At 40.1% G+C, this 27,867-nt stretch overlaps 1 protein-coding gene across 2 annotated transcripts in view; it reads right to left on the reverse strand.

Annotated features, from left to right (window-relative positions):
- The window catches only part of phip (PHIP subunit of CUL4-Ring ligase complex), a 49,646-nt gene extending 22,013 nt beyond the window's left edge, over nucleotides 1–27,633 (reverse strand). For both annotated transcript variants that reach the window (XM_074684675.1, XM_074684674.1), the window contains exons 1-18: nucleotides 27,478–27,633; nucleotides 27,306–27,364; nucleotides 27,191–27,220; nucleotides 26,980–27,039; nucleotides 23,881–24,031; nucleotides 23,542–23,640; nucleotides 23,043–23,203; nucleotides 16,029–16,250; nucleotides 15,127–15,227; nucleotides 14,707–14,777; nucleotides 14,211–14,311; nucleotides 12,524–12,564; nucleotides 11,910–12,008; nucleotides 10,940–11,096; nucleotides 9,020–9,154; nucleotides 4,503–4,631; nucleotides 3,637–3,862; nucleotides 2,911–3,057 (exon numbers count right to left, since the gene is read on the reverse strand). In XM_074684675.1, the coding sequence (XP_074540776.1) occupies nucleotides 2,911–3,057; nucleotides 3,637–3,862; nucleotides 4,503–4,631; nucleotides 9,020–9,154; nucleotides 10,940–11,096; nucleotides 11,910–12,008; nucleotides 12,524–12,564; nucleotides 14,211–14,311; nucleotides 14,707–14,777; nucleotides 15,127–15,227; nucleotides 16,029–16,250; nucleotides 23,043–23,203; nucleotides 23,542–23,640; nucleotides 23,881–24,031; nucleotides 26,980–27,039; nucleotides 27,191–27,220; nucleotides 27,306–27,364; nucleotides 27,478–27,517 (2,029 nt within the window). In that variant the 5' untranslated portion in view covers nucleotides 27,518–27,633. The remainder of the gene's footprint in view (nucleotides 1–2,910; nucleotides 3,058–3,636; nucleotides 3,863–4,502; nucleotides 4,632–9,019; nucleotides 9,155–10,939; nucleotides 11,097–11,909; nucleotides 12,009–12,523; nucleotides 12,565–14,210; nucleotides 14,312–14,706; nucleotides 14,778–15,126; nucleotides 15,228–16,028; nucleotides 16,251–23,042; nucleotides 23,204–23,541; nucleotides 23,641–23,880; nucleotides 24,032–26,979; nucleotides 27,040–27,190; nucleotides 27,221–27,305; nucleotides 27,365–27,477) is intronic.
- Nucleotides 27,634–27,867: the final 234 nt, after the last annotated feature.

The raw sequence follows: 27,867 nt of genomic DNA on the forward strand, positions 1-27,867 counted from the left end.
GTGTCACTACAACTGCTTAGCTGAGAGTGAAATCACAAAAAGTATATGTTGCAAAATTTAAATATATATGTATATATAAAAAATACATATATAAATATATTTGCTTGATAATCACTTTACAGCAGGCTTTTTCCAGTGATTTTAAAGATTTTAAATTTGAACATTAATTTTGACATTTGAACAAGGGGAGATTTCCATTACGTTGTCTCACATGGTCCAAGTGATGATACACGTTTGTGGGTGGCTCTGGCTTCAGCCACTTTCTTGTGACAGATTTTTTGCACGCTGCTAAAAGGATTCTTAACAACTTCTTTTCATTATTATTCAACATTTCAAAGGGGATATCACCCGTGTATACAGCAACACATGTAAAAGGAATATCCACTCCAAATATCTTCTTAATATGCTTGTAAATGTCTTGCCAGTACGGCATAATGACCATGACAACCCCCGAAAATGTGCAAATGGTTGGCTTCATTTATCCCACATTGTCTCCAACATCCACCTCCACTTCCCTGATGACGTTTCTGCAATGGTGTTATAAAATAATCTGATTATATTCTTCCAGCAAAACTCACGCCACATAGCAGAGCTAGTGGATTTCCACTGTGCTTCACAAATATTGATCCAGCTCTCTTCTGTAATATTTAGATTGCCCTCCTTCTCCCACTTCTTTTTAACGTACAGTGTATTCCCTGACATGCAGGGATGGGAATTGATAAGATTTTGTCAATACCGATGCCCTTATCGATTCTGCTTATCAATCTGATTCTTTATCGATTTCCCTATAAATTCCTGTTGTAAATTTTCTTGGTACAAAAAGTAGCTTTACAGTTTTTCTGTGTCAACAACATTGAATTGAGTTTATACTGTGAGTGAATAAAATGTAACTGGTCACTGAGTCTGGATATTTCTGGGCATAATTATACAGAAACAGGTAAAAACTGCACACAATGTGACGTTGATGTACTGTGTTGTAATATATTAATAATTCTAGTAGGCCATCTAGTGTCTCAAAGTGGTTATAGCAATGGTTTAAGTTGTTTGGAATCTTTCCGTAGTTATGAAGTCAGCCATGAGCCTTTAAATTGCCTGTTAGCTTTTGACATTTGAAACTCTCAGTATTTTTTACAAAGAGTTGATGTGATATGTTTCTGTGATGAAAGTTAAAATTCTATTCTGAAGCTGAAGATATAGTGATGAATGCTAACTGCTAGCATATCAATGCAATTTCCCATATACCTTAGCATCAGGCTTGCGCTATTTTTTAATTTTGGTAAATAAGGGGATTTATACCATTTTGAAAGTATTGAGTATGAATCTCCTGAGAGAGAGTAATGTACATTTCTTTATGAAGTCAGTTCTTCAGTGAAACTTCCAGCTGAAAATCCTGAATCAGAGTTTTCTTGGGAAACGTTAACTAACTGCTAAGCTAAGATGGCTGCAGCAGACTAGTTGACATAAAGCCCTGCAGCTCCGGCACAATGTAAAGAATTGATAAGGGAATCGTTAAGCACAAAGGCTAACAATATCAATGGATTGAAACATTTCTTAACAATTCTCAACAGGAACCGGTTTTCGATTCCCATCCCTACTGACATGCCGACATGATGGTATCTTTGTACATCCTGGAGATAACTTTGTTACATGTTGGTTTCTGAGATTGACAATAGCATTTCAACAATATCCTTTCCTTCTATATTTAAAATTGACCTAAAGTTTTGCTGATAAAATTTAAATTGAGAAAGCAAACGGTTAACACACTCTGCAGTTTCAACTCATTTAACCTCACAGTTGAAAGCTTTAATGTGGTAATATGTACGTGTAAGATTTTCATCATTTATCACCGTTTTGACCAAAAGTCGATACTCTCAGTATTGACACTGAATAATGTGCTAATATTTTCTGGTTTTTATTTTTGAGAGTGCAAGTTTGGTGTAGGTGTTAAGTCATGCACCCAATATACAGAGGTTTTTGTCCTGGATGAGGGTGAACCAATTCAAATCCAACCTGTGGCCCTGCACACCATGACACTCCCCACCCTATCTCCCAGTGATCTGCTCTATACAGACATAAAACAGCACAAAAATAAAATTTTAAAAAAAGCTTTCAGTCAGAAACTGGGCAGCCAACTGAGTAGTAAAAGGGGAAGAGAGTGTGCATTATTACCACAAACGACAAATGATGTTGTCATATAACCTCAGTTAATTGAAAATTTTAAAAGTTGTTGCATATTTCCAGCTCTGTAAAATACCCAGAAAAAAATGTCACCACTTTACCATACACTTATTCTAAACTTAATGTTTGAAAGTTATTACTGTAACTATGAATAATTAAAAACGTGTTACATGGTGCATTGTTCACACACCTAATTACATGAATACATTATTCTATCTGGAGTTCAACAGCATCAGCTAATAATTATCAGCTAGTTTTCACACGCTGTCATCGAAAAAGGTGACTACACATTAGTAATGAACCTGCTCCAATGCTTTCTTTGATCAGACATACTCTGGGTAGGATAAATAAGAAGTTGTAATGTTACCTTTTCATTTATATGCTAATACTTTTTGATGATCTCTTTTTCATTTAGCTATTTATAGTTTTATGCACTTTCTTTGTTCAGTTTTACATTTTAACTTGCAAAACACCAGGAAATCACCCAGCTACTAATTTAACAAAGATAATTTGAGTTTGTTTTTTTCTTTGTGTTTTTGGACAGAGGACACTGTCCATCCCCTGCATGAGAACTTTACAAGGTCACTGTGCGAAAGCCAAAACTAAGTGTTTTTAGAGACATGTGACCATGCTGTGTAAGTTAACATTTGGCTGAAGTGGAGGCAAATTATGATCAAGTTAAATGAAAGGAAGTTGAAGAAGTGTGTTCTTCCCATCACAACCCTTCCTTACCTCTGCTGGACCGGGTGTTTACAGTTGCAGAGGCAGGAGTCTCATTCGTCCCCAGTCTTTGGTCCTGTTCCTGCTGCAGCCTCTGAATCATCGTATCCAGAGGACTGGGACCATCCACCGCCTGCTCACTCACCACTTGATTCAGGCCTTATTCAAAACAGGGAAAGTAAAGAGAAAAATAAGAGAAAAGAGAGTGCTCTAAAAAAGCAAAAAAACAATACACCTTTCTGGAAACACGGACAGCAACTTCCATTACCAGCACACGAAAATGGCATAGCAGGACAAGGTTCAGATTACTCTTCCCTATCAAAAAAACCCTCAAAATGGCATGAAGATAAACTGAAGTCCCCTGTTTTATCTCCACCTTTTCAGTAAACACCAATAGTTTCTGTTTATATCCTTACGAAGATCGTAATGCACCTTGTTAATGCTGGTTTAAATTGCCAGTCTTGATGTAGTTTGAGCTAAACACATCTCATTAAGCACATTTAGATGATATTCTTGTGAGGCAAGGAGAGCAGGATGATCAGCCTGACTGAGGTGTCTTTGATCAGCTGTGACAGACAAGCTGCAATTAGACAGAAAACAAACGCATCTCCCACAAGTAAAGGTCTGATCTTAAGTGCACAAGCACATAAAAGCAAAGTACAAATACATCTGAGCTCACAGCCTCGGATCATAAAGTGAAGACACACACCCCTCAGAGTCTGATCTGAGCCTCTGTACCTGAGGAGGTGACCCCCATCTGAGGGATCAGCTGCTCGTCCCTGCAGCCCTCCCTGCCGGGCACCAAGCGCTGGTACCGAGGCGGGTGGGGGTTCCCGTCCACATCCACCAGGAAGGGAGGAGGCATGAGGTGAGGCGCCTGCTGAGTCTGTTCGTCCAGCACGTAGTTGTTGGCATCTCGAATCAGTGGCCGGTAGTCAGTGTGGAAGAACATCTGGTCTGCTATCTGGAATGATAACATCGTACAATTATTCAGTGAACATATCTAAAAATAAATGTTCGTTTTTAATGAGGGTTGTGTTTTGTGACAAAATGTCTCCTCCTGTTTTCTTCAAACTGTCAGATGTATCACTCTGTTTGATTATTTGATGTGGGAAATATAAGAACGGAAAGGCTGTTCCAGCAGCCTGAAGTTAATCCCTTTGTTTAACACCTACCTCCCGGCAGGAGTTTAGGATGTATAAATAACTCTATAGAAATTACTGGTCTCATTCATAGTGTGCTGGTGTTCTTTAGCTAATAATACAAAGGAATCACTATTATTTTGAGCCTGTTTTATAACCAGATCCAAACTCCATACTGGGGCTTTAAACTTTAAATCTGCATGAAAACAGGAAACTTGAGTTTTGATACATTTTTAGCTCAAGACAGAAAAACATCACAAGTCTCCCTCATGCTCCTCAAAAATTTAAAATACTGCCAGAAATATCTACATTTTTCTATATTAAATTAGACACAAAGTGCACTACATCCTGAAAAAAAATGTGATTTCTTGCCAAGACATGACAGTCTCAATTTGACCTGCTGGAATTCAACATCTTGTGAAGTTCGATGTAGTAATATTTTAGATAAGCCTGTTGTTTCACCTTGTCGTACTTGCTGCTGGAGCCAAAACCAAAGATGAGCAGGTGTCCATGAGAGTCTGTGGCTGCAAAGTGCTGCCCATCTGGACTACATTTGCAGTCAAACAATGCTCCGTGCCCCTGGCCCTCAATCTATCCAGACAGAAGGAGAGGTAGAGAGAAAGAGGTGTACACAGTAAGTCATGTTTGACACAAACAGGAGGGCTGTGGGTCTACAAGTAATCAATAATACACATGAATGGCAGAAACAAGCACTCAACAAAAACATTAAACTTACATAAAACATGAAAACACCAAATTTATGATTCAGCTAATCTCAACATGATGGAAGTGCTGCATTTCTTTTTAGGTAAACCTACAGTAGGCATCATTTCTCATTCCCAGCAGCAGCAGTTAAACAAATCTAGAGTCTGAGAGTCAGAGAGTGTTACAAAACAAAGCACCACCTGCAGAAACGGAAACATCATTAGCAGAAAACAGTGGAGACAAAAGCCTTGCTGTTCAGACCGCCAGCACACTGTTGCCTTCAGTTTGTTCCGCGGGTATTCCTTCAATCTAAAAATAACACCATTAAATCACAAGATAAAAAGTAGTTTTCCTCTTTCATTCTAATTTAGCAAAAAAGAAAACAGCATTTGCCTGAGCACTTCACTCTCATAGCATTCAGTGTTGGCCGGATAAACCTGAAGCATCGCACTCCAATTCATCTTCTTCTCAAGGGGAATGTGCACGTTAGGTGTGTGTGTGTTTTCAGACGGCTACAGGTGGATGGTGGTGTTAGCAGATAAAGCAGGCATCCAGATGTGGGTAAAGGTTAAAAAGACAGTTACAAAACTATTAGAACACACTTTTTCTAGTGTGTTTAAAATAAGGGGCAAAATAGGAAAGCAAAAATATTTTCAAGAAGTGAAAAAAATACAAAATCAGCATAGTTTCTGCACAGGAGACAGGAGAGTTTTTGCTTCAAAAACACTGTGGCTCTGAGGGTGAATGGGAGCTTGCTACTAAAAAATGCAAATGGTAAAGTGAAAGATGAGAAGTCTGACTGATGAAACAGCGCTCAAAGCAGAGAATGAAGCTTCAGTTGCAGTAGTAAAGGTCCCATATAATGCAAAAATCACTTTATTAAGTCTTTTGGTGAAATTTGTGGGTCTTTGGCTTTCCTCCCAGCCCACAAAATGTGATATTTAATGACAAAACCTGTACTTAGTAGTGCTTGTGAATCTAAAATCCTGACCCAAAACAAGCTGTTTGGATTTTGGGGATTTTTGGGATGTCAGCGATTCCCTTTTTTGACCAATCAGGAGCAAGTCTGACCTTATTGGTCCACTGGAGCAGATACCCCTGAACCCCCTCCCCCTGCTGGAGAGAAATGTCTCCAGTTGAAGAGCCATCACTGCTTTGTTTTTGGCTGTAAACAGCCATATAGTTCCATGCTCAAGCTTCCCATCTTGGAAGAAGACAAGACTAAGTGGCTAGAGTTCATCTATCAAGGAAATGTGCCAGCTACACTCAGTAAAACTGTCACACTGCATCTGTGTGCTAGTCACTTCACGGCTGACTGCTTTTCCAACTTTGGACGGTACAACAGAGGGCTAGCAAATAGACAGGTCCTGAATCCATTCATTCATTCCTGAATCCAACATTACCAACCATCCGCCAACAAACCTCGGACCCTGGAAATGTGAGTATTTTAAATGCTGTGTGCTGTGGAGCAGATGTTAGAGCTTTTCCTCAGTGTCCCCCCTGTCTCTGTGTTAGCTTCAGGATGCTAACTTTAGCTTTGGTTAGCCTGTTGTAGCCTGTAATGTTACGGTAAACGAGCTTTGCTGTTTTCCCAACATTGTGCACTCAGAGCTCGGTAGTCATGGTCACCATTCTCAGTGACGCGGAACAGCAGGGCGGTATCAGTGGTGGCTCATTTACATATGAAGGCCACGCCCACTAAATCAGACCGTTCTGAACAGAGGGGCTATGAGAGCCTGGAAACAATGCTGCTGTGCTTGATTTTTTTGCTTTTTGGACCAAAACATATTACTACCATTTCATGAGGACATTAATGATCCATATTAAACTGCAGCAAAGGAGCATAATGTGGGACCTAAAAAAAGTAGCTATATAATGCACACATTATTCCAAAGTAACAGCACATGAGCAGACTTCAAAAGATGAACTCACTCTTCTTTTTGCATGTAACTCTGCATAGAGGAGACAAGTATAGTCAAATATTGTTTGGTGCTCTGGTGCTGTTTTCTGTTATCGAGCTGAGGAGACATAGGTACATTTGGCACAGCGGGCCACTCTCTTTGAAAATGAGCCACAGGACTAAAAGTACTACACACAACACCAGCGCTAAAAGCCCCATGCAGTTCAGGAAAATAATGAGCGTCTTCAGAGAGCTGCTGGTAACTGAACTTCCGTTTTTATAAAAGATGTGACTCCAAGCTTTACCAGAGATCATGTAAATTATTCCTCCTGTTGTATCATATTTTGACTTAAGAGTTGTAATCAGGTCAGCTCTACTGGGATGGTGTTAACCTTGACACACAGAGACAACCTTTTTCAGTATTTCCTTTGATGGTTTTGGAGCTGTTACAGAGGACAAAGATGACAGTGTTATTATATTAGGAGGATCTGCACTTTCTAACTCATACAGATGGTGACACTGGTATCACATCTGTCCAGTCTGGGCATCCCAGCAGACTGGACAGGAGCTGTGCTCTCTCCTTCCAGCTCATCATCAAACTGGGGGTTGAAATGAACTCAGTCAGCGCGTGAGCTGCACTCCAGCAGCAAGTAGTGAAAGTGATGACAGCTCTCCTTCAGATGGGCACAGACAAAACACAGCAGTGCTTTTTGGGTATGTTTGCACTGTTTTAGCATTAACACAGTATCTTTTGGGAATAGACCCATGAGACGAGGAAATGACGCTGTCAAGCTGTGGAGAATTTATTGTTGTATTTGTGGCCACTGTCTTTTATTTGAGAGTTCTTCACTCTGAAGTTTTGCTGCTTTAGTCTTACTCGGGTAATGTTGGCTAACATGATGTTTATCACGCAAAAACAAGGACAACATGACAGCCTCCTCCCAAAGGTGAGGCCAAAACACTGACATAAAGCCAAACATCTTGCTAGTTGAATGATAACACATTTTTTACCTTCTAGTTACTGAAACAAATAATTAATATGTTAATAATGTAGACCACAGCTCAGCCTCTTACCACTTGCTGCAGCTGGAGCTCTGGTTACTAACCACTGCCATAAAGCTCTACAACCCAGATGTAAGCAGGCACAGATACAAACAGTATCTCATAGTGCTGCATGGTTTGTCAGTATTTTGATCCAGAAAATGAGGACAAAGCTGTGTCGCTACGGCCTTGCCGCTTCATTCAGTCGCCCACCCCATTAGGTAGGCTTTTGAGCAATGGACCAGGTTTGAATTTAACCCCTTTTCTACATATCACTGCCCACTCTCATCCTGTTTCCTGCTCTATTTCCATAGTATTGTCCTCTCTAAATAAAACATACAAGGCCAGAAAAAATGAGTTGAATTAGCCTTAAAAAAGCTCAATAAAGGGTGTGTTGGGAATATCTGGCATAATACCACTAGACCACCATTCACAAGAGCTGTGATCCTGTGAAAAGCTGTGTTATTTACACTGTGCTCAGTTTCTGAGTGTTTTCTTTCCTTCAGACAAGTTTGTAGGTCTGGATTTAAATTTCTGACTGGAAAAGGAAGTTAGTCTCCTTAGAAAACGGGCTGTAGATACATGTTTTACGTCATGATTGACAGCCTGGTTGACAAATGTAGCTCCAGCAATGTTGTGTGCACCAGATAAGTGTGGGGGAGCTTCCATTTACCCTCCATGTCTGTATAATACCTCTCTCCTGTGACTGTCACTGTTGTCCTTTGGGTGCCCTTTATGAACAAAAGTGGCTTCACTTTCCTTCAGTCACAAACTGATATTCAAACCACTTTACAATACAAACAACACCTTTCACTGACTGTCTCTGATCAACATAGATCTGTCTGACTGACCAGCGCACTGAGTCACTCACAGCCTCTGATACTGTCCTTAGTTACTATGGCAACATAAGCAGGAAATACAACAGGAGATGCACACAGACAGTGACGTGTTCAGTCAGTGAGGTGTCGTTTAACTCTACCCCTGACTCACGCATGAGGCCACACAGAGTGCACAAACGCCAATGTGGAGCTGACAGAGCAAGAAGCAGAAAGAGAAAGTGAAAGCAAAGAGGAGGAAGCAGACAGGCAAAAGGAGGGGAATGTGAGACAGACAAGTGAAAGGGGAACATGTGTGGGAAAGAAAGTCAGGGCATAAGGAAGAGGAAGAAAACTGCTTTTCTGGGTTTTGCAACAGTGAAATCAGCTAATAAGAAAGGATAACATCTGTGTCACATGAGGGGGAAAATTTTAAAGAGCTGATCAGTATCAGATTCAGTCTGCTTCCAGCCAAAAAGAGGAGTGAGCAAAGAGAAAGAGTTACAATCTTGTCTCACCATGTTGAAATACGAGCGGATCTTGACTCCTCGAGCCAGGTCCCACGCAATGCAGTTCCCATCATGCCCCGCTGAGAAGAGGATCCTTGGATCAAAGGGGTGCGGCTCCAGAACAAACACCTCATCCTCATGACCCTGTCATTAAAGATAATTTTTAGATTTAGGCACACGAAGAAAAGAGAAAACTACAGGTGTTTGGTTTCTTACTGGTCTCACTCTGCTGTTCTTAGTGTTTCAGCACATTTATGAAAAAGTAGTTCCTCTATCAGATACAATTTCACTGACACTGAATCAGTGAATAGCTAAAAACATGTTATTCAGCTAATTTTTGAATATATATAAAAGAGGTTTCCTTAATTTCAGTGAGAGTGATACATGAAGAAAAAAATACTGAAAGTATTTCACATAAACTAGTCTTTGCATGACTGCAAGAAAAGCCATGCCTGAGAGTACTTATTTGAGAGCATGTATGTGGTAATGGTGGGCGTTAGGCCCTGGGAGGGGGGTTGAAAGTAACTTTTGCTCTAAAAAAAAGGGGCACAGCAAATAAAGTTTGGGGGCCACCGTCTTAACTAGTTCATGACACACTGAAGGGGCAGGCCTCAAACACCAAGGTCTGTCCATAGCTCCGCCCCTGACAGGCCTCCAGAGGGCTGACCAATCAGAGGAGAGGGGCTTTGTGGAGCATTAACAAGACAGCACCTAAAGGCTGTGTTATGCTCCCCGTGTGAACGTGACACGCGAAAATCAGACACCTGAGATCCACACAAGATAACGCTTGTCGCCTTTATGCTTTTTAACACCCCGTGTTGTGTCTGTTTGTGTCCATTCCCAAACTGCAGGGGGCATGGTATCATAAGTACGTCTACCAGAGTACTAAGCAAGAGTCGAAGAAGTTTTTCTTTGTTTGGAACATGACGTATCTGTCCCAGAGCTTTTTCCAGGCTCTTTTGACCGATTTCTCTTTTCTGCCAACGGTGGCCGCAATTTCATGCAATGAATAATTTCCTACTAGGTTTCCCGTGATCTCTGTGGGAGAGCATGTTCTTCTGCCATCTTGTCAGTGTGTGTCTCGGTCCGGCAGGTTAGAAATTTCCAAGTGTGTAAGGGACCGCATGAAGGGGGTGTAGTTGCGAAAGTGACGTAATTCACGCACAAAGCTGCACAGACTCTGCGTCAAGCATAAATCAGCCTTTGCACAACATGCAGAAGCCAAGGTAAGTGTTTTCCAAAACACCAAAGAAAGAAAAACAATAAATTATGTAGTTGTAGTCACCTATCTATTTTGCAACATTTTTTGTACAATGTCATTCCTCTCCTCTTGCACCTTATTCTTATTACTTACTACATCATACTTTGGTATTCTATTCTGCACTTTACCTTTATCATATATAAATATATATATATCTATATATATATATCTATATATATATCTATATATATATCTATCTATATATATATATATATATATATATATATATATATATATATATATATATATATATATATATATATATATATATATATATATATATATATATATATATACACATATATATTTACATATATATATATATATATATATATATATATATATATATATATATATAGATAGATATATATATAGATATATATATATTTATGTAATCCTATTTTTTTTTTTTTTCGTATCTTATTTTACTTTATTTCACTTATGTTTGCACCTCACACTGTTTTGCGCTGACTGAAGAGCTTTTGCAATTTCGTTGTACTTGTTGCAATGACAAATAAAGTTGTATTCTATTCTATGTAGAGCTGCTGTAGGGCTGCCAGAGAGACAGCATAAAGCACATAAAAAGATAACATTTCAAAATGGTCTTGAACTTAAAACACAGCAGCCTTCATGTTGAATGATATGAATCTGTATGTGTTTATTCTTACCATGAGGACGTGGACGAGGTTTCCTGTCGTTGAGTTCCAAACCTTCAGCGTCAGATTGTTAGCTGCTGTGATCACTGTGCTGTCATGGCGATCCCACGCTACCATGGTAACCTTCAGCTTGGTCACTTTGTCTTCCAGCGGAGGAGGGTTGTACTTTCTAAAGAAAAGATGTTGATGCAAAACCATTAGGCTTCCATCAAATCAGAGCTTAAAAATGCACAAACAAGAGCAAAGTGGAGACCTGTTGCTGAATGCTAAAATGACGGTTTTTAAAACTAAAGAATGAAGTTTCTATTACCTTCAGGGAGTGAGAGTCATAATGTAAAGATTCAAATAGATTTATCTTTTATCCCAGTGTGCAGTTGTGTTTTACAATATCTACACACAGATTCTGTTACACACTTTATAACAACAAGGTTATCAATAAATCTGTGTTTTTTATGCTGGTTGTGTCCATTCAGGCAGAAACGACTGTGACAGGATGTCACTGTCCACTCCATTCATTCACTGCCTGTGCTGCCTGCAGTTAATCTATAATCTGTCTCAGAGCAGTCAGGTAATCAATCACTGTGTCACACTTTATTCCACAGGTGTCACACTGTTATTTTTCCCTTTGGCTTAATGAGCATTTTTCTTATATATTCCTGTAGATTTTGCCGCATTGACATTGAACTTTTAACAAATAAATGTGATAAACACAATCTGCTGCAACTTAAGAGGACATGAAATCTGTTTTAAGTATTCCCAAAACAGCAAAGCAGTAAATTGTTTTCAACAGGAGGTATTCACGCACTCAGTCTGCAACTTTTGTTCTCAATGTTATTGATTTTTGTAAATTTAGACCAAAGTTACAACCCACAGGATCATCCGAACCCACGACTATGAGAGAGCTCTGAGTACAGCAGTGCTTGCAGAGAAGCCAGACTCCTGACAGCCACACACACAAACACACACTAACATACACACGTACCCCGGTAATTTGGTCTGCATGTCCAGCAGAATGCTTCTCCAGCCCTGAGGCTGCAGCTGCCAGATTCGTGCTGTACCGTCCCTGCTGCCGCTTACAAACCTGCAAGACACACACACACACATTTGTGTACACAAATTCGTGCAACAGCTTAACTTTAAATAAAACACTCAGTTTCATTTCATCTTTCTGCAACACAACAGACTCTTTACTCTCCACACATCAGGACACACTAATTGTAAGTCACCACAGCCCCTCCTCTTTTTGTTTTTCATCTTCTCCACCACTCCTCTCTGCACAGACACTCTACCTCCCTCACTGCTGAGATTACAGCGACTCAGGGGAATTACATCTGAGCCTGCTTTTCTGCAAACTCCGCAAACACACACACACACAATTTCACATCTATACAAAGTATGGTGTGTGTGTGTGTCTGTGTGAGTGAGAGGGTGTGTTGGGGAGCATGTATCTCAGGAAAGTAAAGTTAGTGTTTCTGCTGACACCATCAAGTCACACCCAGAGGTACCATAAAAACAAACAGCTCTGCACACACAAACATTAACTACACCTTCTTCCAAGCTCACTCACAAACACACACACACTTTGTGCACACCTACCTGTCGCTGCAATGTGAAAATTGGATGCTGTCAACTTTGTCCTGGGTGAGAAAAATACAGGAGAAGGTGAAAACAAGGCAATAATAACAAGCATTCCCCATACTAATCCTCCTTGTTTGGCATTTGTCTCTGCGGATGACAATTCAATCAATTTAACACCCAAAAGAGGGTTTAACCCGAGGTCCAGACACCCACTCTGTCGAGGGCTCTCAGTTTTGTCTCACTCTGTTTTTTAGTTGAAAAAGCTCAACAACACAACGTATCCACCCCTGTCCACTCCACTCCACTCCACTCCACTCCACGACGATACAGTTTAAAGTTTGGAGTTTTAATTTGTTTATGCTTTTAAGATGCTAATAACTGACTCCTGTTCTACAAATGCAGCTGTATTTTGCTGATAGTTTTTAAGAATTACTCACAAAATGACATAAACAAAACAGAACATGCACAAGCACAAGTAGAAATGTGACCTAAATCTTCAAAGAATACAATCTGAGAGACTTTTCATGACATTCATAGAATTGCAGTAGGGCTGGGCGATATGGCCTAGAAAACAAAATCTCAGATTTTTCCACAAAAAATTTGACTGACAATTTTTTTTCCCAACCTTTTAAAGAAAACAATAAGTACAAATGGCAGATAGAACTCAAACCCAGTTTTGTTTTAATTTTATCAAAAACTTATTAAAAGTAACCTCTATTTGACTCTTGGAATTGAAGTTTCAGCTCTTCTTTTGTTTCAACAACTTCACTTTGTAGTTTTAAAGGAGGCAGACTTGTTTACATCCACATTGAAAGCTGCACTATTTCATACATTTTGAATTTAAAAATACTGCAAGGAAAAGCGTGTACAGTACTGTTTTCAGAGCACTACAGCACTGTTCAGTTATATTCTACTTTTAAATGATTTTAAAAAACACTTTGTTTCAGTCTAGTTTTATTTTTTCAAAGCTGTAGCCTGTTAATCCTGTAATTTTAACACAAACAAATAGAAAAATAAATGCTATTTATTCAAGTGTGGGTTCACAAAATTCATGCCTCCCTGCACAAGTCAGTGCCCTGGTCGGGGCACCCCAGTCTAAACAGTCTGGTCCGCCCCTGCGTACCTCGATGCTGGCTCGTCATGTGGGGATGTTCTGATAAAAATAGATGTATATTTCTTTACTGTCTAAATCTCAAAATGATCAGGGTATTATCTTTGAAAAGCGGCAGGTTTTAATCGTCAATAATAATCTGCAAGGGAACTTAAAAGGAACCCAGCTTCATAAATGTTTCAGTCAAAGATCATAATCAAACTCCTGAAAACTGACCTATAGAAAACAGAGTATTGAAGGAAAGGGGTTCGAACATTTACTAATGAGAGGTCTAGTTCATGTTAAACTCTTTGGGCTGCTGATACGGACCATAAGAAACATGTGTCCCTCAAGGTGCTGGGTGTCAAAGAAGCTCAAGAACTTTTCAGGTTTCAGGTTCAGGTTTCTGTTGTTTTGTTAGAGAACTGTTAAATCACGCTACGCGGAGTCAGCGCTTGCTGCGGTATAATAGGTGTGCAATAGCGGGGGGAGAAAAATTTGAATTTTTCTTTTTCTTAAATCGTCCACAAAGAAAAATGTGAATTTATCGATATAATCGATATATCGCCCAGGCCTAAATTGCAGTGTGTGTATTCAGGTAAAGTGTAGACTTACTGTGTGTGACTCAAGCTCAGAGATCTTCTCTGGTTGTCCTGACCCAAAGTAGTAAACTCTGATGATGTGATCAGTGCTTCCTGTAGCAAGGAACATACCACCTGTATACAAAGATAAACATCAGGTACACAAATGTCACATATTACACTTCCTCTTTAACCAGCATTAGAGTAAATTTAGTCAACATTATGGCAAAAAATCAAACTGTGGTGACAAGTGTTGTGTATTTGTGAGTGCAACTTTTTATACAACTTTTGAGTTATCTAATGCGTGAGGTCAATAACAGCCGAAAATAGAAACATACTCAACCACTGTGAAGCACTCTTCTCCCACATTTACTGAACGGCAGCAGATCCACTCGAGTGTGTCTGTCTGCTGTGCTCGCTCTCAAGTTAATTTGGGGTAATTGTGAACTTTTTTTCAGCTGAGCTGACGTTTGTCTTTCAGAAGTCTCAGAGGGAAGAAAATCTACGAATGGAAAGTTAGCTGTGCTCACCCGCGCTGAAGGAGGAGCAGATCATCTGGACACCAGGTCTGGAGCGTTCTGTGAACTTACTGGGCCTCTGACTGAACACACACAAATAGATAAACGGCATTTAGTATACAATTCTGAACCATCGGGTTGAAGTTTCGAATGACCTCATCCTGGAGGAAAATTAATTACAGCATAAATCCAGGAAAATAAATCCTCTATACAGATGAAAAATTACCACAAAACCCACTGAAAATCACGACAACCCCAAAAACTTTGAAGAATCATAAAAGAAAATGAATATATCACAAAATACTCTGATAACTTTTATTAAACAAGACTAAAACAGATAGCTTAGTAATGGGTCATGGGAAAAACAGTAAGCAGCACTTGTGAAGCTGAGATTGTGTATTCCAAATTGTGTAAAGTGTTTGTGTTTCTCACCCAAACTTGAGCGTACGTGCGTCCCACTGCCAGAAGCAGATGGTGCCATCAGCTCCGGTGGAGGACAGGTAGCGCTTTGAGCCGCAGCAGAGGGGGGAGAACTGCAAACACAACCAATTAGAGGTTAAGGCCAAGTTGAACAGACAATTGAAATATGTGGATAACACAAAAGTAGGTAAGAATGAAACTGTTCATCATGAGCCAGAAGAAGAAACATAAATATATGTATATATATCTTAAACCATTTGAACCCAAAAGTTTGCATCACATTACCTTCATTATAGCAAACATGAGAATTTATTTTCCTCCTTGTATCCTCATTCACTCCTACCTACTGTCATAAATACCCCTTGAAGTGTATCAAATTCTGCCAATAACAAGTCCCCAACAAATGCACTCTTTTTTCAGCAATGACTAACATTTCTGAAAACTACAATGCCCAGCTGTTGCAGGAAATAACTTTAAAGTGTCATGTCTTCTGAGGGTACAAAGAGCTGGAGGCTTCATGCCACAGTCAGGGTATTTATAGAGTGTTTTTTGTATTTTTTATTAGATTTCATGAGAAGAAGTCAGGATAAATCCTGTCTTATCCTTTAACAGCAGGCGTGATCTGCTTCTGCTCATGAAACCGAGACGAGAACTTAACACGGTCTAATCAGCCAGTTATGTAATCTGTTTCTCCTCCTCATCACCCCGTCTGCTTTATGTACTTGTTTGATGTTATCTTAAAACTATTTGAGAGAAGGTAACAAGGAATATGCTTAAACAGAAAACATTTATGAGCACCACATAAATAAGAATGTAGTGTGCAGAGCAAAGACGTGAGTAGTGAGTTGAGGAAATGATTTGGTAGCTCAGCGAATCAGCAGATCACGCAAATACAATCATTGTAATAACTGTACCTGCAGCGATGTGATCGAGGCTGCATGTCCCTCCAGCACAGCCAACGGAGCACAAGTTTGTAAGCACCACACTCTGATAGTTTTGTCACAGGAACCGGCAGCGATCATGGTGTTTTCGTAGCTGACAGCCATGTCTGATATCTCAGCAGCATGGCCGCGCAGGGTCGCCAGGAGACGCCCGTCATCTGTACCCCAAATCTTCACAAGGCAGTCGTCTGAGCCCTGGATGAAAGAGAAAAGCACGACAATCAGCAGGGTAGTAAACTTTAAGCACAAGTAGAAGGTGTGATGAGAAAGAGGGTCAAATAGTGATAACAATTCAAGGCACTTGATCTTCATCACAGTGAGTGTGTTCAATACACTGAGCCACAATGATCTTGAGCTTGCCTTTAAAAGCAACCAGCTACATAAACAAACGCTCTGACTTCTTCCTCCATAGGGTCAAACAGAGGTCATCACCTCACTGTGAGACAAACTGGCAGCTCTGTGAGGAGTGTCGACTGCAGTACAACAGCACCACAGACGATAGATTTATCTCAAACTGCACAGAAACTTCACTGAGTACAGCAGCTCAGGGTCGATTTCATAAGAAACTGTGTTGGTTTATTCCGGACAAGAAGCACCCTCGGGCTCAGTCCTATTCCTCACCCTGTAGCCTGAACTCTAAACCCTCACAGACATGACCGACCTCGCATAAAGCAAGTGCATGTGTGAAACCAAAGGGCTTAAAATGGTTTATAAAGAGGACTTTTTCATTACAAAGACATATTATTTCCTATGAGGTATAAAAAAAAAGAACAAAACCACACCTCCAGGATTTTCCTGTTTCCAGGATTTTTTCAACTAAAGCTGTTGCAATTTACACATCTTGTCTGGATTTTGACAGAAAATCCAAAATGTGCAATTAAATAACCAGAGGAAGAAACAACCCTGATTCTGATACTACAAATACACCTCCCTGGGTTTTCCAACATCAGCTTTCCATGCTGTCTTATTTAACACTTGGTAGAGGAAAGTATGACCATGCATCATCACCAGTTTGCTATGAGCTGTGGGGAAACACCACGGGAAGTTTTCTACAGAAAGTGTGCTGACAACATCAGAGCCCTCTTACACTTAAGGATTTAACAGTACGGATGCACCGATACCAATCCAGGTTCTGGGCATCAGTGCCCGTCATAGCTGGGTTGGTATTGGTTGGAAAGAGCCGATCCATGGTGCCGATTTTTTCGTCTCTTTTTCGTAATCTTTGTATTTGGAGTGGGTCATTACTTTGTATGGCTCATTTGTTGGTCATGGACACCAAACTTTTTGTGGCTTCAGTGATATTTTTACTACTTTTTCACCTGTGTTTGTTTGGAGATCCTACATGTAACCATGGCTGCATTGCTTACATGTGAACTCAGCTGTTAGCAGCCTGTAGCATGTTAATGCTAACTGGTGTAAGGCCTGATGTCTTCCCACAAGGTGAGGAGAAGGAGGTGAGGACTACGTGCTGGTTCTCAGGTGTGAGCTAAGAAGTGACGACGTGGACCTGTCCTTCCATCCATCATTATTGGGAGCATAAGATCGATCTCCAATAAGATGGACAAGCAAGCTGAGCTAACCCAGCAACAGAGCATAGCATCATGCTATTCCCAGACATGGCTAATGGAGCTAACATCAGACACCAACGCCACATTGGAAGAGCTTCACCTGCTGTGAGCAGACAGGATACAGGAGACAGAGATGGAGCATGACTGAAGAAGCTCAGTCCTGGACCCTGTGGAGGTGGAGGCTGGCTGAACTGGAGAATGATGGACAAGCTGTCAGCATCTATTATCTTATGGACCTTTTAGCACTTTCTATACATTTTCTTACTTTAGTTTTCTTGATTGCTGCTGTGACTTCAATTTCGTTGTACTTGTTACAATGACAACAAAGTTCTATTCTATTCTATTCTATTCTATTCTATTCTATTCTATTCTATTCTATTCAACTTATTCTATTTTACCGGCACCCTTGGCTACTTGATTTGAAATGTTTCCTCTGATGCACTCTCTTTGTTTTTTGCGGCATCACCAGTCAACAAAGTATGAAAGTTTACGCTTGAATATGAACTTCTGTACATGCTGAAGCTTTGTTTTGCTGGTAAACTTTTAAATATTTTATTATTTAAATAAATATTGACTTCAGTAATTTAATCTATTCATTTTTTTGCCTTTTACCCAAAACATTACCAGTCTGATCCCACAGTAGGGCATGCAGGTTATTAATTAACACTGGTTTCGGTATCAGAACCAGAAAAGTTGTATTGGTGCATCCTTATTTGACAGTGGGATCATCCCTAGCCTGTGCTTTCTCAGGGCAATGACTGGAAATAAGTTTTTGTAAAACATTCATCAACACATGGAAAAGAAAGCAATGCAATTAAAGAAAGGAGCAGAAAATAGTCACAACATAAAGACCTTAATGTAGAATTGCAGCCTTTGGGGACTCAGTACATTTTTCTGGCTGTGATCCAGCTTGTAAAGGGTTGAAGAGTTTGTGATCTAACATGGTGCCAGACCCTTCTGTGCCTTGATTACTGATTATGTCTAAATAATTTAAGAAACATCAGGTAACTGGTGTAAAGAGGCAAATCACAGTGTGATGTGTTTTAATAAAGAAAATGAGTTTTTGTGAGGCTGGGACGCTGGGAATGAAGACGTGGCTTCATGACAAAGATGACAAAGCTACAAACACAGGGAGGGTGATGGAGGACAAAATGTATTTTTAGAATTCAAATATGTGAGCGCTCACAATCATTTCTTTACATATTTATCAAATTTTCACATCACAAAGACAGATTTGTGTAAAGATAGTCTGATACAGAACAGCAGACATGTTTGTCCTCCTGAGAGGGAACAGTGTTTTATAAAACAGGCCAGGCACTATCAGTATCAGCAGAGATTTTGGAGGAAATGTGAGATGAAAACAGAACATCAACCCCCTCCTTTGAATAAATCATAATCAGCCTCTCCATCACCAGCAGAACAGACTCAGACCGGAGCTACGCTTTCGTGCCGACTGATCCAAACAGCAAACGTCCCTCTGGTGATTTAGGGAGAGCTCAAGGACAAAACGGAAAAAAGACAAACCTAAAAAAAGAGGATGAGAAAGGTGTGGAGAGACTTTACACAAACTTTGCCACTGCTACAGATTTAAAGTTATGTTTGCAAACATCAGGGACGAATATCACACACCAGCTTGTCTCATTTGTCTCTTCATGATAATAAGTGTCTAAAGCTATATCATACAAATCGACGTGGCTGTGAGCCAGTTATTGGTTCACACGGTTACCTGCTCTCTGCTCATTGATCACTTATGATCACAGAGAATGTAAAGACTAAATAAAAGTGCTTATCTTCATTCAATCTGCCCGCCACTGCAGCAAAGTATGGGTAAGAAAGACTGAAGGGATCCAAAAATAAAAGATAAATATATAAATAAAAATGATCTTGTGATGAAAGGAGACAGCAAGAGGGAGAGGGAGAGAAAAAAAACATGAGCAGGGAGAGAAAAAAAAAAGAGAGAAGGAGGGAGGGAGGGAGACCAAGAACGAATTTTAATTTTGGCACTTAGCCAGCGCCTCAGAGGAAACATTTTCTCCAGTTATGATGTGAAATCGCATGAAGGAGGGGAGAGACGAGAGGAGAGGAACAAAGGAGGGGCAGCACGGGATGAGGGGAAAGGGGGAGAGAAAAAAAGAGAGCAAGAGTAAGAGTGTGTAAGAGCGGTGGAAAGAGAGATAACAGAAAACACAGAGAGAGTCAATCTAACTCCCCCCTCCTTTTCCTCCTCCTCCTCTTCCTCTCAGCAGCCAGCCATTTTTAGAGATTTAAGAAGTGAAAGCTGAAAATGGTGTATAGCAGCAGGCAGTGTTTGACTGGGGGATCCAAACAGAAGGACGACGACATTGAATCAACATTATCTCATTGTTCCTCCAATATTTACCACTTCACTTGTGCTGACTCTCCGACACGAGCACGAGGGAACAGAAAGTAACGCGGCACCTTTCTACAAGGGGCATCCAGAGGGCAAAGGTCAGCCTCCTCTTGTGTTCTTAAAAGTGCACTACAAAAAAATGAAATCTTATCAATTGTTTTTGTCTTGTTTTAAGTAAAAAATTGTCTAACTATACTCTTTATAAGCCATGTTTACCCGACTAGCCCAAAAAATGTCTCATTCCAAGTTATTCAAAGCTCTGAATTGAATCATCAGTTCGGACCCTGAATTTGCTCATGTTTAGTCTGTTTAATTTTATTTTGTGGTGCCTTATTGAAAAGGGGATAACAAAGAAAACAGGACTGTAAATTCAACTTTGGTGTTCATAAGGTTCAACCAGGGCCAAAAAAATTTACTAAGTTCTGCTGCTATAAAAATATACATCACCTTACAATTAAAAAAAAAAACAGTTAAACTCAGAATAAAGTAGCATCACATTAAGACACAGTGCTTCTTTGGCACTCTTCTGGATCACAACATGTTCAAGCCAAGTTATAGTCTTTCTCTCTCTTAATTGGAATAAAAAATACTGTTTGATTTAAAAACATTCATCTTTTCAGAGCTTTTCTTCAGGGTTTGGATGTTACAAGCTGAGGTGAGACTTCAGCTTAGCTTGTCCCCTGTTTTGAGTTTCTAGCTATACATTCAACGTGCATGGATCAGAATCAGAATCGCTTTTATTTACTTAGTTTCTCAAGAATACAAAGAATCTAACTCTGGTTAACCACACTCTCTGTACAATTGTTATAAATACACACTAAATAATACAAAAATAGAAAAAAAACTTAACCTGAAGTAGTACGAAAAAATTAAGATAATAACAATAATAATACTGTATAAAAATAATAATAGTAATAATAGTAATAATAATAAAAATAAATAAATAATGATGAGAAGAATAGATAATGTATACACATAATTAAAAATAAAATTCAAATTAAAAAAAAAATTAGCTGGGGGTGCTGATCTTTATACCTAACACCTGATTTGTCCGCAACAAGTGCAACAGATTTAAATTCTTTTCAGCTCTTGAGTATGCTCTTTCACAGGTGTCATTTGAAAAAAAATCATACATTTAAAGTAAAAAATTGTCATAAACTTGAACTATACTCTGACTGCCATCCTGGATGTCTTGTAAACATTGCACAACTGCAGCAGTGTACTTTTGGTGTCACATCCCGCCTTCTGAGAGCACTCACACCATGGTGGACGTTTATGAAGTTTGGGAAAGTTTCAGGTGCAGGCTTCACTGAACTATTCTTGACATTTCCAGGAGTACACAAGTATCTGAGGCCCTGACCTGCAGCCTGAAAACCTCATTCCTGTCAAAAATCCCAGCAGCACCTCTTTAATCTCTAAACCCTGATGTGCATCAAATTTACAACAGACTTTTGATAAACTTTTATCCTTGCACTACCTGCACTGGGTGTGACCACAACCCAGTGGCTCACTGGCTCTTCACTCTACAGCTGTCTCCAAAAAAAACACAAGAGTCTCCAGAATCAGGGAAGATCCTGCACTAACCTGTGCACCACCTTCTCCTCAAGTTGCTCAGGACCACAGTTGTACAAGACAACAGGCTGAAACAGCTTTTCCCCTCTAGCTGTGAATAGTTTTTGAATTCGTAGATCTGTGAGCCTTAGTTGAAAAAATGTGGCTCCTGCAAAAACTTTTAGCATTTCAGAATTTATTTTCTGTTATTGTTACTAGGAATGTCCCGATATTACATTTTCACTTCCAATACGATACCGATACTGCAGCATTGAGTACTGGCCGATACCGATATTAATCCGATACGATATCAGCATTAGACATGCATACTTTTATTACTTATTTTGTAGTATGTCTGTCATGTTAGAAAAGGCTTGATTAAGTGATATTATTCAAACAAAGAACAGTAGTCAGCAACAGTATGAGGAAAAACTGACCCATTTATTATTAACCATTGGGTAAGAGAAATTTTAACATTAAACATAAGAATATACTAGTAACTGAATAAAATAAAGAATAAATTAGAAGACCCAGAAAATAACCTAAATAAATCAAATAAAAACAGCAGGAGCAGGGTCTGGAATAGACTGCTTATATTGGAGATTTTAGATGCGTTCCGATACGATACCGATATTTGTTTTTTTGCTGATATCGGACCGATATCCGATATCAATATCGGACTGGGACACCTCTAATTGTTACTTTTACATCTTACAGTGTGAGATTGAAGCTTTTTATATGTACGGACACATACACATTTTTCATGCTTCCATAAAGTGGATAACAGTTGCTGTTTTGTATTTGGAATCAACAACAGTGAGGTTTTTACCTGTTTATCTGTCAGATACCTCAAGATCCACAGGACTGATGACTAAAATCTCTCATCATCTTATATGTAATGCTTTTATTGTACTCTGATGTGTCTTGAAACACTGTTACAGTAGTCTCTGAAAAAATCTTCATGTGCTGATGACAGCTGGGGCTTATGTGAGAGTCTGGATAAATGCCATCTTTAAGGTAAACCATGAGACTGGTGTAAGCTGCTGAGGATTTGGTGAAGGTAGAAAGGAACTAACTTTGGAAATTTCACAACGATCTGCCAAGTCAAATTCCACCGACAAAATCTAAGGAGAGACCACGAGATTACTCTGTTCTTCTCTAAAAGTACAATAGCTGTGCTGAAGCTGTGTCAATCTGCTCCCCTGCAGGATGGATTCAGCGCGAAGCATGAGTCACTCAGTAAAAGCATCAAACCACAAAAAGGTAAACAGTAATTACCCAACCAGAGCAGTACCACCAGGGTTAACTGAAGCTTGGTTATCTTGGTATGCAAAACAAACGCTTCTATCAATCAAACACAGAATACAGAAGATGACTCTTGACAAAAACAGGGAAACTATCAGCACAACAAACAGCAACAGCTCAACAAGCTACCACAAGCGGTGACATGTGACCCGAGAAGACAACACACGTATGTAGCACACACTGCAGCCTCACCGTGAAGATGCGTCGTCCTGTCCTGTCAAAGGTGACACAGTACACTGATGACAGGTGCCCCAGGATCCTCTTGTGCATCTTCATGTGCTGGTACACAGCCGTGGGCACCAGCTGCCGTAGACGGTAGGAGCCATTCAGCCGACGGCCGAAGCTGGTCTCCACTGGGTGGATAAAGATGTCACAAACGTTGAGAAGGGCATTATAGTGGGTGAGAGAAACAGAGCAGCAAATGAATGTCATCTTACTTATTTTATAAAACAACATTTAGATCATGAAAGTGGGCCACAGCTGTGTTAATGCCCTGTTCAAAATATACTTTGTGATCTGAGACAAAGTCAATTAAAAAATCAAAGTAAATGCTGCTGTGAAGACCTCGACAAGCAAATTACACTAAAACATCTGACTCATACACTGAATACCACACACACACACAAACAAAGACTAAAATGGTTAGGGTTTTTTCTATTCTTTTTGTAAATTCTGTTTTTTTTTTTTTTACCAATGTTAGGTGGGCTCCCATAGATAATTGGTGGCTCTGGTGGACGCCCGCAGTGCAGCGCAGCCAGAGCTGAACCCTTCCACACAACATGCTTGCAACCTGGAAAGAGAGAATACAGATCCAATGCATTAACACACACACATCCTACAGTTTGTCTTACAGCTCAACTGCGTGAGCTGCTCTTTATGCAAACTTAAATCTGCATCAAGGATCAAAGAAGGAAGGGTAAAAGGCGAGGTATGTAACCAACACATGCAGAGATAAAACGTCGAAATGGCCTGAGACGTGCACATGTTCCCATTAAAGTAACTGAAGTGTAAATGTAATATATCTTCTCACTCTTGGTGGTGCGGAGGAGATTCTGCCTGCCAGCGCCCAGCAGGCTTGAGAGTCCGGGCACGCTGGCGGGGACCTCCCTCTCCAGCAACGGACACACTCTGGAGCAGACCTGCAGGAGGTGGTCTGCATTGATGTGCCGATACAACTTCACCTGTAACACACACGCATTTCATTCTGTTACTGTGTGTATTTCCATGATTTGTGGGCGGCAAAATAATAGTAAAACATGAGCTGAGTGAAGCTGATAATTTCAGACGTGTGAGGATATGAGAAAGCTCTCTTAAAAATAATGTTGTACCACATAAAAACAGAAAAATACAACTGATAAAACATATTCCAGTGGGTCCTTTAGGATAAATAAAATGTTCTGGGATAAATCAGCACGTGGACAAAAAGGTGTGTTACTTGGCTACAGTCCATTTAGTCTGAACCACTTCAGTATGAGCACGCACAAACAAAATCATTTTTGCAGAACGAGGAGAAAGCGGATGACAAGGTCACTATCTAAAATGATGTGGGTTTGTTGTGAATTTCTTAAGTTAAGAAACATTTTCAAAAGCTGAAATCATTTTTTTTCTCTGATGTTTTTAAAACAGAATACACAGAGTGAGGGCAAAACAGACGACCTTGTTCAGATTTAGTGTTACTAACTCTTAGACCAGACAGAATTTATTATCTCAGCCACAGTGCAGAAGTCTGAAAAATAATGGATTATCAATTATTTATGACTAACTATAAAATAATAGTCATAACGTAGTTTTTGCATCAAATTAATTAAAAAAACATCCTTTGGTTTTGCAAAATGTTTCTCTGTTTTTTAAATGATTGTGGATCCTGTTGACACACTGCACAGTAAAGCAACAGAAAAGGGGGTGTGGCATCCAACACCAGCATAAAGCAGAGCACACACACCAGGCTGTTGTAAACAGTGTGTGTCATGAAGCCTTTCACTTGAAGGAAACACGCACCAAAGCGATAAATAGCAGTGACACACACACTGTATGAAAAATGTGCTTTGTGTTTACGTCAGAACGCAGGATTATTATGATTTATTTCTTTTAAACGAGACTTGTGGTAATCAGATGATTGTCATTTAAATATCTGAGAGGGGTCAGAGCCTGGGACTAAACAATTAATCCACTCCCACACACATTAATTCAATGCCCATATCTGAACACTGACAGCAGGACTTCTCTGTCTCTCTCTGACACACACACACCCACACACACACACACACACACACACACACACACACACACACTCACAATTAATGACCCCTTAATTGCTTTCAACATCCTTGCAGGTTCAGAGACGTGATCAGTGTTTTTAAGCACATATCAGCTCACAGACTCCTCTCAGGTTCACACAAAGCCCAAAATAACGCTCACACACACACACCACACACACACAAGCATAAACAGTGTGATGTGTAATAACAATGTGCTCCATTTTACTTGCTTCTGAAGGGTAATGGATATCGCTCCCCGAGTAACAGCAGCAGTATTTGAAAGCACATGGCACCTATACACACACGCCTGCAATCTCTCTACAAACATAACCTTCCATTTCAACACACTGTGAAAAAATCAATATCACTTAAGCAATATGCTGTCAGAGTCTCATTTAAACATACAGACAGACAGAAGAGGAATCAAATCATTATAGATGTTAAAATTAAAATACATACGTTGGTGTAAATATGATCAAAATAAAAGCAAGCATTCAGTTTAAGTTTTTAGGTATTGTTTAAAGTGTGTTTCTGCTCACACTGTACGCAAAATATCAATAATTTGGTAAATAATTAAAACCGCCTTAATTAGTCATAATTAATATCGTTTATCATTACAATATAATTAAAGTCCACGTTGATTTCTTATTGTTGCCCAACCCCCCTCTTGTCCCTGAGCCGGATATCATTCTACACAACACTGCTTAAAAACATGCCATCCTCTGCCTGCGAACATCCTGTCACCATTTTGTCTAATTATATCTTTAAAAAAAAAACTGCAGTATTTTTAATGCTAGGAAATTATGCACAATAGACAGGAGGCAGGCTGATCGGCTGAGCATGGGAGGAGGAGGAGGAGGAGGAAGGGGAGAGCCAAGCAGGAAGAGAGAGAAGAGAAAAACACACACACACACGGTCAGGCTGAGAGACGCTGACAATTATTCCTAAAGCCCAAAAATCTTCATCTCAGTGAATGTTCACTTCATGCATGCTTGATATATTTTTGTTACTCTGTGTTTGTGAAAGAGGACGAAGAAAAAAATCGGGTATTTAAAAATATAGGCCAAAGGTTATTAATCGTAATAATTATGTAAATAAAATCTAAAATAACAATAAAGTGGCAAAGCGTATTTCAGACAAAAACAATCGCAGATGAATAAATATATGCGCGATGATTAATTCTCTCCACGCCCCCATGCGTAAACTGTGCTTTCATGCGAGCCCTGTTTGTTTACATTACAATTAGCGCCAATTAATAAAACGATTATAAGATATCAGTCCATCATTACCTCGCATCTTCACAAAAACTCATCTCTCCTTTTCCACCCGAGCTTGCACCACAATCCTCCAAAAATCTGCTCTCCAAAATGTCTCCACAACACGCGTGCAGCAGCCTGAAGTCAACCGGGAGCTGTAACTCCAGCTTAACTGAATATACTCTTTATATTCTCCTCAAAATGTCCTGTTTTCTAACTCTTGCCCCCTGTGTGTTTTCAACCCATGCACACAAATTATGCTTCTAGCAGGACAAGAGCGCCTCCATCTCTCTCTGGCTTGTGGCGCAGGGAGTCCCTCCTCCGGATCCTGGCGCTCCTACACCACAACACTCATGACGTATCAACATTTCACACACAATTTTCCAACAACTATTACAACCTTTTGGACATGAATGGCACCAAACTGGCACACCAATGTGCACAGGACGCTGGGACCCGACCCCTTGGTGCCCCGTATCGGCCCCAACAAGCAGCCAGCTTGCCCTGCATAGTCCTTTTCAGTTTTTTCTCAGCCACCTGATTTAAAAATTGCGGGAAATTCAATTTTTATTTTGCTCTCTAAAAACTTTTTCCTCAGTTATAGGGCTCCCTTACCAAATTTTCGTACGTCCCGGGGTGTTCCTGCCCTGTCCAGTCCAGCCTTATGGGTAGCAGCTGAGATGGAAAAATAGTGCAGACTGTGATTATCCAGGATATAAGTGTATCAAGTGATGTTTTAAATCAGTAAATGATAAATCAGAGTAAAAGCAACATCACAAAGTACAGTGCAGAGAGAAGCATCTCTCTCGTCTTGCTGACTGCTTACCTCCTTCTCCTCCACCTCCCTTATCAGGGTCTGAAAATAGGATAAAAATACAAAATTACACCTCATGACAATTTCGGACATGTTATAGATTATCCTAAAATGCATAAAAACCAACCTCGGCTGCTTTTTGACACGGTCCAGCTTCTAGAAATCGGGCTATTAGGAAGTACAGTTCTGGTATGGTTGGAGGGAGAGAAGAGGACGGGAGCTGCGTTAGAAGAGGGCACCGAGGAAATTGGGGGGATATTACAACAACCATGACATATTTTCCGATCTCCTTTACTCACCAGAAGTCAACTGCGCGATGTGTGTACTGTCTGAAGCCATTTTGGTGTTGTTTGGCAGGGCAGCGCAGAGCCTGTGTGCTGGGTCTAGGTGGCTGCCCTGTAGCTGTCACTGTTTATCCACCAGGAAGAGGCTGCCTCCATTCAGTTCTGCTCTCACCAAGTCCCGGCTGCGTCGAGTATCCCTCCGCTGAGCGGCAGTTAGTGCACGCTGCACTGTTTACCCAGCAAAACAACCCCTTCCCCAAACAAATATACAACGAGAGACCTTTCCCTGTGTGTACTACCCAACGATGTGAATTTTAGTTGCGGGTAGGAGTTTGTAAGCGTTTGTTTGTTTCAATCCCCCTCCCCCTCAAAAGAAAAAAAGCGCAAGCCCTCTGCGGAAGAATA

Source organism: Halichoeres trimaculatus, unplaced genomic scaffold, assembly GCF_033239565.1.
Source record: "Halichoeres trimaculatus isolate MK-OKI-2021-1 unplaced genomic scaffold, fHalTri1.1 fHalTri1_scaffold_13, whole genome shotgun sequence".
Classification (NCBI taxonomy): domain Eukaryota; kingdom Metazoa; phylum Chordata; class Actinopteri; order Labriformes; family Labridae; genus Halichoeres; species Halichoeres trimaculatus.